The following is a 15,554-nucleotide window of genomic DNA, read 5'->3' as shown; positions in this document are numbered from 1 at the left end:
TTTTCCCTATAAGCTAAATCATAAAATATCCCAAATTGGAAGGGACCCACAGAGATCGAGTCCAACTCCTGGGTCCCCAAAGGACCACCCAAAAAATCAGACCATGTGTCTGACAGCAAAACACTTCTTGAACTAACATTGTCACTACTTGTAAGTAAGTGCTGATTTATCTCCCCTGACAAAAAGATAATTTCTCATGATTATCTCAGGTACAGATAAATACGTTTGTTTGCCTCTGTTCAGATGGATCCACTCAGGATCACCAAGGAAAAGCAGAAGGAATGTTACCAGACTATCACTGACAGTTAACATATTTGGATAATTATTTGAAATAAAACAAGTATGATGATAAATACAGTAGTAAAAATCCCCTGCTTATTTTCTCTGGAGCAGATTTCAAAGACAAACAGATGCTTTCAAAATTAACCTGAGGTCCATCTTCCCAATCAAACATTCATGTATTCACACCACTGATAAATTTCAGATTCAAAAAAAGAAGCTCTAATACATACATACATACATACATATATATATATATATATATATATATCCAGAAAAAAAATGTGTGATAACAGCTACTTTAAAAAACAAACAAAAACAAAAAACCCTTCCCATTCAGAGCTCAGAAGGTAACTGCAGGTCCAATATTTCTATTTATACTTACTAGCTTTTCTAAATGCAGGCGTTGATCAATAATCTGGGTGGAATTTTCTGTAATAAGATAGTATGATGGCATGTAGCAAAATTGAGCTGAATATGGTATTTTACTTCACTGAAAAGCTAATAGTGTTTCACACTGAGTAAGTTATTTCTTAGTGAAGGTATAACAGAAAATGACTGCTAGCAAGTTTAGTGCATACCCACATCCTCTTTGCTGCAAGAAAAAGTAGCTCTATAGCTCTGTAAATTGTTTTCTGTTACTTCCTTTCTTTCCTCTTTATACACAGAATCTGTGACACTGTTGCTTCCAAACTTGACCTGAATTAAGTTACTTCACCTGAAATTCTGCAGTTTTGGGGTTTGCTATGTGTACTGCTTTTGTTGTAGAGATATCCATGCCAAGTTTATCTGCAATGTCTTCTTGAGAACACTGAGAAGAAGAGATGAAAGAAAAAAAAACAAGGTCAAATAGTTAAAACAGTGAGCCAATGACAGAACTTGACATCTATGATGAACAATGCAAGCATAGCTGTTGCGCTGAGGCCCTCATGTACAACACCTTCTTATAATACAAATTGAGTCCCAGTCTTGAGACAAAGTAGGCAAACTGGTTTATCTACAAATGTTAATTACTAACCAAAATAAAGCTAGTTAAAAAAAGTAGTGTTTATTAAGCTTCTGTCATAATTTGCTGTCGGAGGCTGACTTGCAGTGGAAAAAATACCTTATTCAGAAAATAGTACAGGAATGGCACCCAAGCTTTCTCACAAAGAAAACAATCCCTTTGGGGCTACTGACAGAAAGTAAAGTACTATCTCAGACAAACAAACAAAAAAGGTCATATATCTAAGTCTTCAATTTTCATAGCTATGTAAGATTCTCATAGCTCTGTTTTTGTTTTTCTGAGCTGGAATATTTCTCAAGCCCATATTCTCAAGGTGTAGTTTCAAGCTGATCAGCAAAGCAATACACATGTACTTTATCAGGCTCAGACAATGTCTGTGCACATACAGCAACAGATGCGACTGATAAGACCCACACTGCAAATTTTCAGAATTTATAGCTTTATTAATGCATTAAGAAACCAATAGCAGACTAGGCATGTAATTGAGGATTTGCCAGTATACTGCAGTCTCCCTTTGCACTGGCAGCATTCCGAGAAGTGTGTTGATAGTCTAAATGTGAGGAAAACGAGCAGATGATAATAGTCTACTCTTTCAGATGTTGACTAAAAAAGAAAATCTTAAATGAAAGCTGACCTTAGGAGGATAAAATTGTGTTCAAGTTTGCAGATGTGTATCTAAACTGCAGTATGTTACTACGATGCAACTAAGTGCATTTTGGCTAAATTTGAAGCCCCCACAGAAAGCAATTTTACTCTGTAGGAGTGATAATTTAGGGCTCAAACCAAAATGAGGATTACATTCACAAATATGGAAGCAGTGCTTGCCATATAGCACAGGGTCACAGAATGTTGTAGCAGAACTGATGTTTGCTACAGGGACAGACCTCACGTTGCTGTTTCAATGAAGTGTTGGTGACAGCAGACTGTGGGTTTCATCGTGCCATAGCAAAAATACAGTATGTAATGTGATAAAATAATATACTGTGTGATCTTCTGCTGTGGCAGTTCATAACGGTTCTCTATTGTAGTGATAAAATATACTCAACGTTTTTGAGCATATCAACTATTCAGTGCTGAAACAAAAAAAGAATTATATAGAGGCTTTTGCTTATGCTGTGAATTATAAAAGTTTGACCATGTTTTACACAGTAGTTCCCCAAGATGGTACTACCACAGGTAATCTTCGTCAAATACTAGCACTGCAGGAAGTAACATCAGTTATTATTGACCTGTTTCTTAAATGAGTAACGTTTAACAAGTAATAAAATATTAAAACTGAAATATATTTTTCAGACTTTAGAGTAACTACAAATTTTGCATTTTAAGCTCTATAAAATGTGAAGGTGTTAAAATTTTATTTGATCCATTTGGATTACCAACCTCAGTTGCAATACCTAAACTTTTCAAATGCATGCAAATGTTTTAGGAGCCTGCATCACTATATCCTAAAATCTTTGAGTACGTTATCAAAACTTCACTCGTGATTCCTTAATCTGCATTATATAGCACCTACAGGGATTCTTAAAATAAACTGACTGAATAATTATATACCAACTTGGTATCTAATCCAAGGAATCATGGGCAGGTGACAATACTGGGAAGAGACAAATAGAAAGCGTGATCTCCGAACTGTAGTAATATCCACCAGAAATTAATAAATTTTGATAAATTGTTTTCCAGATTATCAAACTATGATGAATTTCACATTGGGTGATCAAAATCTCTACAGACAGTTGTTGTCTTACAATTTCATACTGTCAAGTTAAACTAAAAACAGTACTTTAGCAACTATTTTTGCCTTTATACGTCGAATTGCATGCCACATTAAAAGTGACTTACTCAATTTCTCTGACTTACAAACTCACAAAATATTACACTATAATTCCAAAGCACTAGTAAGCAGTCACCTGCTTAAAACAGTAACAGGTAATACTGGTACATTTATACAACAGCATAGTCTCAACCATCCTCTACAGTTTCTGTGCATTGCCTTTCAAACAAGCAAGTAAGAAAATGTTAACACAATATACCAGGGCAAAAGTGAGTGCTTCAGTGAATCCAGCGGCCGCCAAGTCCAGTCTCAGAAGTTCTGTGAGCTTATTGAGGGGGAGCTAAAATGAAACAAAAAAAAGTTTTTGACTTCCATCTAAAAACACTCTTCTGTTCTTTCCCGAGGTGATTCTGCCTGTTACATTATGGTGAATTCACTAGGGAGGTACTCTGCTTGTGTGCTTAAAATTTTTGAAAGCATCAGCCAGCTGCCTTTAGGCTTGCCTGAGGAAATGAATCTCCCAATTAGAGATTTAATATGGGCTCCCTGCTTAAACCCTGTCTTTTTTCAAGTACCAGCGACCACTGGTCTTGGACTTATTCAAATCAGTGGGGCATCTGTTTTGTATCCTATCCATGGTAAATACTTCTCAAGGCAAAGCATGTCAAAATATTTAATTCCTACGTTCTGTTTTCCCCAAAGCCCTTCTGGCATGCACTAGTCATTTACTGACAACAAAGCGCTTATTTGAAGGGGCAATCTTACTTGATTAGCTATGGTGTACGTTTTCGGAATAGTCATCTGAATGTTGTTATAACCATAAGCTATTGCTGCATCTTCTACGATATCACATGCATGGATAATGTCCGCTCTGGTAGGAGGGATTTCAATCTCTATATTGTTCCCATTCCCTATGACGTGTGACTTCAAACACATCCTAGTCAGCAGCTTTGCAAGGTTTGATGGAGTTTCACTGAAACAAAACAAGAGAGTAGTAATTTACTGATCTTACACTATACTTTTTAAAGTAATCAGCGTTTCTGCTATGTTGCCTTATTTCCTGAATAATCTCTAAGTGCTTTACAGACTGTACGTAAACTCAGCATTCCAACAAAACCAGCTCAGATACTGACTCTGAGACAGTCATTTTTCTTTACTTCTTAACAGTTGTGTGAGGCCATGAAGAACCATTCCTCTTTTTTGAAAACAGCGAAGAAAGTCCTACAGAGTTGATCTAATTACCGAAGTTAACCCCAGAATTTTTTCATAGATTAAAAATCATGGTGTAAACATTTTTAAAACAACGTAATAATCAGTGTTTAAGTACCTTTTTCACGATTAATGCTTTAATAAAAAAAGCTTTTATTTGCAGTAACACACCTGATTCCTATCTTCTTGTTAATGAGTTCAGGTTTCACCTTCTCTTTTCGGTAAGCCAGTTCCTAAAAAGAAAGGCAAAGCTTTTCAACATACAGAACCCTTGCTACCTCTAAAAGGATTCAGTTTTGACATCTTGCTAATCTATCTTCTTCTGTGATACTCAAATGTCATCCACAGAAGACAGGTGTGGAATATTACGTTAAAGTCAGTATTTTATGATAACATGATTCTTGAAAATAATATTACAGTACACGATGCAAAAGCTGTTCTCAGTTAAGCCAGGAGTTTGAATGCAGCATGAAATCACTGTTATTGAAACTTCTGATAATTTCAGATAAATGCAAGTAACAGAGTTTCTGAAAGTTTCCAGTCACCAGTTCATCTTAAGTCAAAGCCCTAAAGCAGTGAATGGTCATGCATGAGACTGCATGGTCTAGTACAGATCAAATGACTTTTTGGAGGAAAAGGAAGGAAAACTTGTTACCTCTGTATTGGCACAGCAATGTTTACCATTATTTAGCCTAGGAAGTTTGTAACGTATCTATAGAAAGCTGTTGTGTATGTATATATTTAAAGTGTTTCTAAACTTCTAGATAAACAAATCCATAAAAACCTTAGCATCTAGAACTCCGTGAATTTTTAGCTCTATTTTATGTAGGGAAATTGCATTGCCTAATACAGTGATTTGTTTTGTTGGATGTCACTTTTAGCTTCTAGGTCTTTCCTCTGAAGACTGCAGTTACCATTGGTAAAAGAAAGACCTAAGATACGACTAGAAAAAGTCTCGACAACAAAAAGGTTTCTTTCTCCCTAATTAATTTGTACTTGCTTGATACATCTAATTTTATGAACCCAACAAGATCTGTCTTCAGTCGCTTCCAGGAAACAGGAGGGATTGCGCTCTTTATGCTTTTTTGTTCTCCTAAAGAGACTCTGCTACTGCACAGAGATATACCTGGCACTCCTAATACAGGCAAACCTGCACTTGCAGTCAACACACTGCCTAATAGGCCTTTATATAGTTGGAGTTTATAAAATGAAGGACTGAAAAATCCAGTGTTAAAAGGTTATTTTAACTCATAGGTATTAAAGCTTCCTGATCTGATAATAAGTTATGCTGAGGCTGATTTCAGCTGCCCGCTGGTCTCAGCCTGAAGGACCTCTTTCTGCATTCCTTTTTTCCTGATATGGAACAGGTAGGTTTTAAAGGCTGTAGACACAGATTATGACCTTTGATTGCAATCTCTACTTGTTTCTCAAAATGTCTGTATCACATAAACTCTAAACCCACAGTAGTGGTTACCACACATAACTTTAAAGCCTAGCTTTCTTTCTTGAGTATCAAACTGTGAGACTATTTTTAGCCTCATCATAAATTAGTGGAGCTTCAGAGTGAGTTTTCAACGTCAGGGGAAACTGAGGCAGTGTTCTTTTTTTGTGTGGTGTTAGAGAAGGCCCTGACTCACTTGTTACCTCTACAGAAAAGATGATAATATCGATAATATCACTCTTACACTTCATGTAAATAAAATCCTTTCCCCGAGGATAGTAAGATACCATCTCACTATGCTTACCGGATAGATGTGGGTCTTCCCATTAGGAAGAATTACTTCTACTGCTTCAACACTGTGAGAGACAGAAAAACAGAACTAAAAATGTGTTTTTTAAGTGTGGCCCAAATGTAATGTCTTTCTGACCTGATTTATACTCACGTGAATGGCTTCTCACAATATTCACTAAACATCGTGACTATAGTATCAAGAACAATTTTTGCCTACAAAATAAAGATGATAATCACATTGAAATCTGTCCTCTACTTCTACTGAAGGCAAAGTATAATAAAAAAGGGAAAAAAATCTTACGTTCTGTTCTCTGTGTACTATTTAGTAACTTAGAATCCAAAATCCTAGCAGTCTAAAATACCAGACCAAATTTTAAGAAATGTTTTGCTTCTGCTGCAAAGACATTTACACTAAAGCTTGAAAAATGGAAATCTTTGCTCTTCAAGGCTCTGAAACACTTGTATGTTTTTGTTAAACTGTTCTGAAGATACACAGAGATCTTTATTACCAGGTGGACTTGCATCTTTCAAACCTTTAGTTTAATTAGTTACTTCACTCAAGTTCAAGTGAGAATATAGAGGTTGAAGGATTGTGCATTGTTTAAAAAAATATTGTTAAATTAGCTTCACTTGCGAAATTTTTCAGTGAATAGTTGATATTTTAAGACATTAGTATAATAGAACATAACCATGAGATTCAGCTCAACTTCTCAATCTACAAATACTGTTTTTTGATGCCTCACAGTATAATTTTCTTCATGTAAACAGAACAGCACTATTTTTTACTATCAAAGTAAGCAGCAGCAAGAAGTATTTATTTTTTAGTTTGCTTAGAAGCCATTCCCCACTATGCAAATTTGCGTCAATAACACATCATTGTGTAGTTGGGTAAATTAAAAGCATTTTTTGCTCTTAAGCATCAACGTACACATTTTAGGGAAACTATCAATGAATGCACAACCTATATTCCAGAATAGGCAATTATAACCGCTGGGCTTTCATGCTTCAGCTTTGAGTTACAGAATTTGCATATGGAAGGACTTCCATTTGACAATTATTTGCACAGCATCCCTGCTTGAAAAAGATAACTAAGAAGAAAAGTCTTATCCCTTCCCTCAGCCCAAATTTTAAGGTGGAGACCAAATGATTTTTTACAAAGAATATTCCATCGAAGTAAGCAGTCTTAACAAACTTTCCTCTTTTTGAAGCCTTTCAGACCTAGAAAAAGTGCTCAAAACCAAAAATAAACCTAGTTCACTTATTTTCTAGTACAAACTGAACACATACTGTCATCATAAAGACCTAGTAAAAACAAAGCCCACTGAAAACACAATATTGTCCACAAAGCAAGTCTAAAACTCTATTGAGGGAATTCCACATAGTCCCACAACTTATCCTGTCCCTTTGAAATGGGAGGTCTGCTCTGTAAATGCCTGCCTACTGCAGGTCTTTGAGCATTATTACCCAAAGGGAAAACAATGACATTACAGTATATCAAAAGCAGAAAAGATTAACTTACCTTTGTCATATCTGTGCCTGTACATTCAACAAAAACATTTCTGGTGTTTAGGCTTATTTTTGAATGATCTCCTAAAACATGAAGAGAATAACAAATTAAGAAATGGTATTACTTATCTTGCAAAGACACTGATTACTTTTGTGAGTCAGAAAAGATCATCATCTTCCCCGGCTTAAAAACCGCTATGTCGACCGCACCAACACTCAGAATTCTTATCAGAACAGCAGCACTTTCTATTATCAAATTATAAATCAAGAAGGGGAAAAATACTGCACGTTCTATCAGAAAAGGCAGACCAGACTTGCTGACCCAGCTGTCCTTCTACATTGGAAGGTACACAAATCTACTGCCACTCTCTGTATCCAGTCGAAAAAGCAAGCTAGCAGAATAGCAGCCATCTGCTGGTGGCAGAGTGGTTCTTCACTTCCAGAGCATCTCACCTTTCCTGGCTTTGGCAACACATCTGCCTTTGTAACACGCATAAGAAAGCAGCCTTGGATAGGGAAGATTGAAGCGTTTTTTTAAAAAGTGATTTACACTGATAAACATCCATAGCTGCTTCTGCAAATAACCAAGATCTCAACTGTCATCTGAGCTACTCTGGCTTTTGTCTACATTAGTGGCCTAGTGCATAGGATGGGTTCCTTTTAAGCATGGATTTGTTTTTTGCCCGTACTTGCTGTTGTGGGGTATGCCCTGCACCACATCACTGATGCACTCAAAACTTTTTCATCTTGAAAAAACAAGGTGGACAATGCACTTAGGGGCATCATCTAAAATGTTTTCCTTCCAAATTGGATGCCAAGTCCCCAGTAGTCAATTCCTTTAAAAACTGGGGTTCTGTTAGTAAATGGCAAGTTATCTGAGGAGGCTGAACAGAAATCTGTCTCATGCTGCCTGTTAGGCATAGATGTCCAGTGCATACCTTGAAAGAAGTTCATTGCTAGTCACCAAATGGTGTGGACATATGCAGTCCTAGAATTGTTTGAGGTGGTGCCAAATAAAACCTTAGTCCTTCCCACCTTTCATTGCCCCATTCCCTGATGCAGATGCACCCCACAGGAGGCAAAGGGAAGCACACGCTTAGCTATACACAGGCATTCTTGCTCCCTCCCAAACAAGTCACTTAGCTTCTGTTTTTCCATTTCCTACCTGGGAAACTAGGTCACAGCTAGACTGACAGTCAGGTACAGTGGCAAGGTGAAGACTGAGGGAGGGAGGGATGCTGTACACCCTTTCCAGGATGCTATGCTGTACCCCTTTAGAACTGGAATGTACTCAGCTCTTCTAGACTCACTTCAAAGCCCATATAACCTTTCTTTTAAGTACTTGTAGATAATGAAAAAAAAAAAAAAGCAAATATTTACATTTCATTATCTGTCTAAAAAGAACTGTTAACCTGGAAGCTTCTCTCAAATACTCCTCTTTAAAGTACGGACAGTTTTAAGAAATTTAGCCTAACCTTTCTGATAAAATGTAAACAATGTGCAACGTTTATACGTGGAACACACTGAGGCTGGAGTAAGCCTAACCGAGAAGGATCAGATACGGTTGTTGACAGCACCTTCAAATTCAGAACAGTTGTTCTTAACCAGACTCTGTCACAGAATTTGAGCTGCCCTTTAAGATGATTTAGGTTAGCTGTTTAAGATTTGGATAAAGATTTTCAGGAAAAATACATCCAATGAGATTATCCCTGCAGATTTTATCAGTCACTGTAGGGAAATGGTTACTAATTTTTTACCTATATTGGTCTATAGATGTATAGATATACTGAAATATCTCTGTTAAGGGAGTAGTTTTTGCCATGTCATTAATTGGTTTCAGTAAACATGGTTCTCAAAAATCACCCCAAAGCTTCTTTTGCATTCAGAGGAAACTCATGTTTGGAAACACTGCAAAAAAGAGTTTAGACCAATTTATTTTAACCCATTAAAGACTTCTTGAAGTTACTTGTGATACCAAAAGGATTCACAAGAACTGCTTCACACTGCTGCTAAATACACTGGACTTAAGATGTAGATAAAGATCCCTGTTCTAACCATTTAAAACACTACAAAGCAGACTATTCTAGTTACCCGTTTACAAAATAATTTCTTACTTCTTTTAGCTAAATCATTGATGAACAAACGACATGTCTAGGTATACAAAATGCTTTTCTAACAAAGGTTCCTACCACAAGGAACCTGTCTTGAGTTTATATTATAAAAATGTAGAAGGATATGAGAAACTAAGTGCAAAGGTTTGCAGTGGGACTTCTACATTGTCTTGTCTGAGAAAAGAGGAATACTAGGAGCCCGAGGAAACAAAAAATGTGGCCTTGTTTAAACTGAAAGAAATACAGAATTCCATGTGAAGTTGTAAGTGAAACAATTTGAATAGAAGAAAATAAACGATATTGCTCATCAACGTTTCTGTTAGACACCCTGACTCACAAAACAGCAGCAACAGCATAAACGAGTCATAAGAAATCTTACCATTGATGATCGGTGGCATGGACAGAACAACACCATTGCTGTCATATATGACAGGATAAAGTGGTTTGTTTTCAATCAGGTGTAAATAGTGTCGAAGATGGCTGTCAGTCTGGAAAAATAAAGCATAACCCTAAATTTCACATTAGCTCACTTACGAATTTTCCATTCTACCACAGTCCTCTGCTGAGATATTAATGGGAACTTTTAAAGAGGGCAGGATTGGGCTTACATCTAGGTACTTCACTAGCAAAAGCTATGCACTGTCAAAAGCAGGAAAACTTGGAAATCAGAGAGCTTGTTTTTTGTTTTCTTCAAAAATGTTATTTAACTTTTATTTATTTAAGGATTCTCTCAAAAATGTGTAACACATGCTACCCAAACAATGCCCTTGTTCACCACAGCACACCTTCTACTGCCAAACCCACAAGCACCCATCTTTAGTTTATCAGAACATTCCTTAAAACCGCTAAAAATGTTCACTATGACACTTTTCATGATGAATTGCTGAATATTGACATGCTTACGCTTAAATTTGATTCAAAATTTGCATCTGTTCCAATGACATGGGTACATGCTCTACCAAAAATAGTTTACTTTTAGTCTGTCTGATGCCTTGTTCTCTAGCTTTCACTTGCCTTCAGTCAGATATCTTTGAGAGTTTCTTTTACCTCTGTATGTGTGCTCCAACAGAGCTCTATATTTTAATAATAGTATCATTTTCAAGCACTGATGTTTAAAGTGGCTTACATAAATCCTGTAAAATTAGACCTGTTAGAATCTTTTCCTAATGCTTACCTGGTTTCATCAGGATACTGGGCCAAGAGCAGTGCTACGCCTGCACAGTATGTAGCTGAGTAAATAATTTAATGTTGCCACCAAGTAAGTTGGCCCAATTAAAATAACATTAAAAAAAATATTATTTACATCCACTTTTTTCTCAGCTTTGTACAGTGAATATCTTCACAGTAAAGGCAAATACATAAACCTTTTACAGTACTATGAAGAGTATCACGAAAAGCAATCTTTGTGTTGATAAATTGGGAGGCTAACATCGAATTCACTATTTTAAGAGTTATGTTTAGACATCAAACAACATGATATATCTTTCATGGGCAATATGATTTAAGTATTACCACGCATTTCTCTGGAGTAACAAAATGTGGAATGTTGATTGGCTGAAGGTACAGAAGATGGCTGGGTTTTTCTTGTTAGAACAACCCTTAATGCCAGGGGTATACAAGATGTAAATTCTTGGGAACTTAGCTTCCTGTCTTTAGCACAGCAGCTCTGAAAAATGACACTTACCCTATACAGATCCATCATTTGTGAAGCTGTGTACTCCTGCGATTGGTTCAAGGGCCTGAATTTAATTTCAGAAGGTGCTTTAGCCGTAAAAGTAAATGGACCAGCAATGGTGTCCAAGTCATGGGTACCTATTGCTACTAATGCTCTTCTCCTAGAGAAAGAAAGCAAAATAATGACTTTACTAGTAATAGCTGGAGTTCATTTGAGATGATATGGTGCTCAATATTCCTGTACATTCATAGATCTTACTGAAAAAAGCAGATGGACAGTGTTGAGAAGCCTAGAAATTAATTTCACTCTGCATGCTACTGACGAGATACAAATGTTAACAACCCACACAACAGTCAAAGGCATATCCAATAGGACTACTGCAAAAGGATTTTTCCTCAACTGTTGCAGAAAATGTAGCAGCTATTTATGCTGAAATGTATTGAGAACAGGCAGAAACAGGGAAGGAAATGAGAAGGATCAAGAGAGCTGTTGTAAAAGATTTTCCTTAGCACGAATATAAATGTAATGCTTCTCTCCAACAGGCCTGTGAAATCTTAATGCGATCAAACCATACACAAACACTATATGCTACTTTAAGTTTAAGCACTAACCTGCAAATATTTTGGTGTAGCTTTTCTTGGAGGTCAATGAAACTGTCATAACGTTCTTTGGTAAAAGTTATGTTACGAAGAACTGCAGCTACAGCATGAGGACGGACTTTGGCAGTCTGCAACAGATTATAGATTTCAAGTACACAATATACAAAACTTAAAACTGATGAAATGTGCCCTTTCCTTCATAAAATCCCCTTTTATAAAGTAGTAATCAAAATGAAAAATTATGAAAATACATTAGAAATCCAAGGGAAAAAAAAAAGCTAACAAAACAAGTCTGGTAGAGGCAATGAGGTTTTCAATGTACCCTGTAACAGCCCAGAAGGGAAATGCAATCCGACTACCTGAAACTTTGATTTGACCTGCTACTAAATTCACCCAGAAAAATTTGTCTGTTCCTCCCCACTCCCCTTCCCTAAAAATAAATCACACTAAGTAGAAATATTTAAATTTCTTTAGCTCTTGTTCTGCAAATAAGATTTCCAGTCTCACTGCTGCTATAAAATCAGTCCTGATAATCAATTCCATAGCTATCTTCGTGGTTGAGAAATGTTCAATACCACAGTGCAGTAAACACTTTTACCTCTTCAGTGATAATCAGCCTCTGACCTTCACCTTTAGCTGGTATTATCTTTTCATACCTAGGGAGATTTATCCTAGAATAAAAATAGAGGTAAGTCTATAACTGAAAAACAGAATATTTGCAAAATGCAGGAAACTTTAGAAATGTGGCAACAACTGTATGTAGAAAATTTTGTTAGCAACTATCCTGGTTTTGGACATTGGGATTTGGGCATGTAGATTTTATTTATGCTGCTTAAACATTAAGTTTTCTATTGAATAGTAAACAGATAACTAAAATAGAAAGGATGACTTCATGAAGATAAAGTCATGTGAAGAGAAGTGAAGAAAAGTGAAATAAATTATTTGTATCAGTACTTATTACAGAGGAGCACAACAAAGTGCCTCTGCAGTCGTTGTTTACAGAGGATGAGTATCAACTGGAACAGCAGTTGAAAAAATTGTAGAACAGATCCAAAATGTAACAAGATTCTAGTCTAGTCTCTTACAAGTATGTAACAGGCCCTCTCCAGAGGAACAACAGGGAAGCATATGGACATCTGAAAAATCCAGCTGATCTATACATCAGACTGTCCTCAAAATCCAGTCAAGTGGCAAGGTTATTGACCAGAAATGGATGGGTATTCAAACAAGTAACAAAACACACACAAATCTCACAACTCTGTTACCTTTCTTTAAAGACCTGCAGTCCTCGGACCAACCCTTCGAGGCAAAGAAGATCGTATCGATTGGCAGGAACATCGATTTTATAGAGAATGGTGTCAGATGCACCCTCTGCCTTTCCTTCACCTTTTTCTTTACTTATAATGTCTTTCTCAGATGTCTGAAATTAAGCAAAAAAAATGTTTTTAACCTGAAATATCTTGACATTGACAGCACTATGATAGTGAGATAATATAAATGGAAAAACCATTAAGTAGAAGTTTAAAAGTATAATTTGGATTTATATAGCAAGTATACATGCCAAGTATCTAAAACAATGTAAAATCAATATCCTTCTCAGATGTAAAGATTGTAATGCAACATATCAAAAGAAAAAAATCACTATTAGAATTTGAATTGTTAAAACAGAGATAGAAGCACGAGTCTGCAGGCTAGCAGATCCCAGTAGAGAACTAGGACCTTATTTACAGCTACAGATCAGGAAAGATTGGTATTATCAGGTCTATTCTGAAATACAACATAACGTATAGTGTTTAGATGTCTTTTGAAAAACCTAATTAAAAGAGCAGTTAATTCAAAAAGCAAAAACAGAATGGGGTCTACTGGAACAAGATTTATGTTGATACAAGCAAGAGGGTCAGCAAACTTTCACAAGTACAGAATCTAGTTCAAAACTTGAAACGTAAATGAGTTATAACTCAGAAAATAGAATGTCCAGGGCAAACATTCTTGTGGTATTGCACACAAAAATGCATACAAAACACAGCCAGTAAGACCTTGCAAATATGTTTAATATTTGCCATACTTGCCTTGTGGCCTTATTTATGCTGCTAAATTAAACAAATTATTTGTCAACCGAGATTGCCAACCTTCACAAACTGTAGCACTATGCCACATTGGGGTCTCTTGCCCCCTAAAACAGTAATTTTGGGGTCTCCTTTTCAGATTCAAACCACCTGTGTTAATACAATCTGTTACAATAGTATTTTATACAAGACCCTAAAGGTATGTATTACATACTCTGGACTGTGCTACAAAGATATACGAGAACGTTTCAGGTTGAAAAGCTTGCTGCAATACTGCTGAGGGTTTGTGCAGGTTAAAGGGGACACTGAAGTCCTGTCCACATCACTTTTTCAGAACAGCCCCATGGGCATGGTACCCTCCAGACCTTGCCTAGATATTTTTTTTGGTGCATAGTGGAGGGCATTGTCCAGCACTATACTGGGGAATCCAGTGGCAATATGCTGCAGTGCAGGCTCTTACCAAATACACATGCTGTCATTCTGCTCCATCTATTGATCAAGTAACAAAATCATGACTTACAATGTCATCGAGCTCCAGACCAAACTCAAAGCAAAGCTCATCAAATTCTTCATCAGCTGTGGGGGGCGGGAAAAAAAGTGAGTTTTGGTTTACAAGCAGCGCTCAGAACTCTAAAACAAAATTTTGTTGCGTTTATTTTGTTGCATTTATTTTGAACGTTTTCAAAGCAGGTAACAGGCAATTTTGAAAAGGGGGCGAAAGTCACGTAAAGAATTTTGTTTGTCTGCATCTGAGTAGCAGTTTCTTTAGTACGTGTATTTATTGACACGTTATTTTCACAGTTACAGCGAGGGCCTCTGCGTGTCAGAGCCCAGCTCTGCCGCCAGCTGTTCGGCTGCGTGCCGGAGTCACCCCGGCCCGGCCAGACACGAGGACGCGGTGGCACAGCGGGGCACCCTGCACCGGCAGCCCCTCGCTCCGGGCCGGGCTCGCCCCTGAGCGGAGCCCCGCCGTGACACCGCCCCGCTGCGGCAGGGCAGCACATGCCCGCCGTGCCTTAGGAGCCTACAGCCCCCGGCGCGCGTTGGGGAACTAATCCCGCTGCTTCGGCCAGGAAACGAGTTCTCCAGTCGCGTTTCTGAAGAGACGCGAGCACAGGGCTTGTGCCTCCCCCCCGACCCGTTCCTCGCGCTGCCCCTATAAGCCACGCTGTGGGATCGCCCGGTCCCGCCCGTGCCCGGCGAGCCGCCGGCGGGAGGCCCGGGCCCGCGGGGCCGCCCTGCGGCCGTGCCCCGGTGCCGCGGCCGGGCCGTGCCGGCTCCGTGCTCGGCCCCCGATCCCTGCAGCCCCCCGGGGCCGTGCCCGCACTCACTGTAGCTGCGGCCCAGCGCCTGGAAGAGCAGCTCCCGCCGCACGCTGACGGTCGGCATGGCGGCACCCGGCCCGCCCCGGCCCGCCCCGCGCCTGCGCGGCCGCTCGCCACAGCGCTGCCGCCTGCAGGAGCGCGATGAGGGCAGCTGAGAGGAACGGGGGTGTGTGTTGTAAATAAATTATTTTATTCCTTAATTGCGTCGTTTGCATGCCTGGGGGGGGGTGGGCTGTGTGTATGTGTTATGGGTTAAAAACACGAGGCTGAGCGCC

General features: G+C 38.3%; 1 protein-coding gene across 1 annotated transcript in view; it reads right to left on the bottom strand.

Annotated features, from left to right (window-relative positions):
- The window catches only part of FARSB (phenylalanyl-tRNA synthetase subunit beta), a 38,353-nt gene extending 22,953 nt beyond the window's left edge, over window positions 1–15,400 (bottom strand). Inside the window, exons 1-14 of the mRNA XM_035544719.2 lie at window positions 15,286–15,400; window positions 14,475–14,530; window positions 13,154–13,308; window positions 12,487–12,559; window positions 11,901–12,016; window positions 11,299–11,449; window positions 9,994–10,102; window positions 7,517–7,587; window positions 6,149–6,210; window positions 6,011–6,062; window positions 4,437–4,498; window positions 3,822–4,029; window positions 3,316–3,396; window positions 998–1,090 (exon numbers count right to left, since the gene is read on the bottom strand). Coding sequence (XP_035400612.1) covers window positions 998–1,090; window positions 3,316–3,396; window positions 3,822–4,029; window positions 4,437–4,498; window positions 6,011–6,062; window positions 6,149–6,210; window positions 7,517–7,587; window positions 9,994–10,102; window positions 11,299–11,449; window positions 11,901–12,016; window positions 12,487–12,559; window positions 13,154–13,308; window positions 14,475–14,530; window positions 15,286–15,343 — 1,347 coding nt within the window. The 5' untranslated portion in view covers window positions 15,344–15,400. The remainder of the gene's footprint in view (window positions 1–997; window positions 1,091–3,315; window positions 3,397–3,821; window positions 4,030–4,436; window positions 4,499–6,010; window positions 6,063–6,148; window positions 6,211–7,516; window positions 7,588–9,993; window positions 10,103–11,298; window positions 11,450–11,900; window positions 12,017–12,486; window positions 12,560–13,153; window positions 13,309–14,474; window positions 14,531–15,285) is intronic.
- Window positions 15,401–15,554: the final 154 nt, after the last annotated feature.

Source organism: Cygnus atratus, chromosome 9 (assembly GCF_013377495.2).
Source record: "Cygnus atratus isolate AKBS03 ecotype Queensland, Australia chromosome 9, CAtr_DNAZoo_HiC_assembly, whole genome shotgun sequence".
Classification (NCBI taxonomy): Eukaryota; Metazoa; Chordata; class Aves; order Anseriformes; family Anatidae; genus Cygnus; species Cygnus atratus.
The sequence above is the reverse complement of the archived record's forward strand: the minus strand, read 5'-3'. Positions and strand labels throughout refer to the sequence as shown.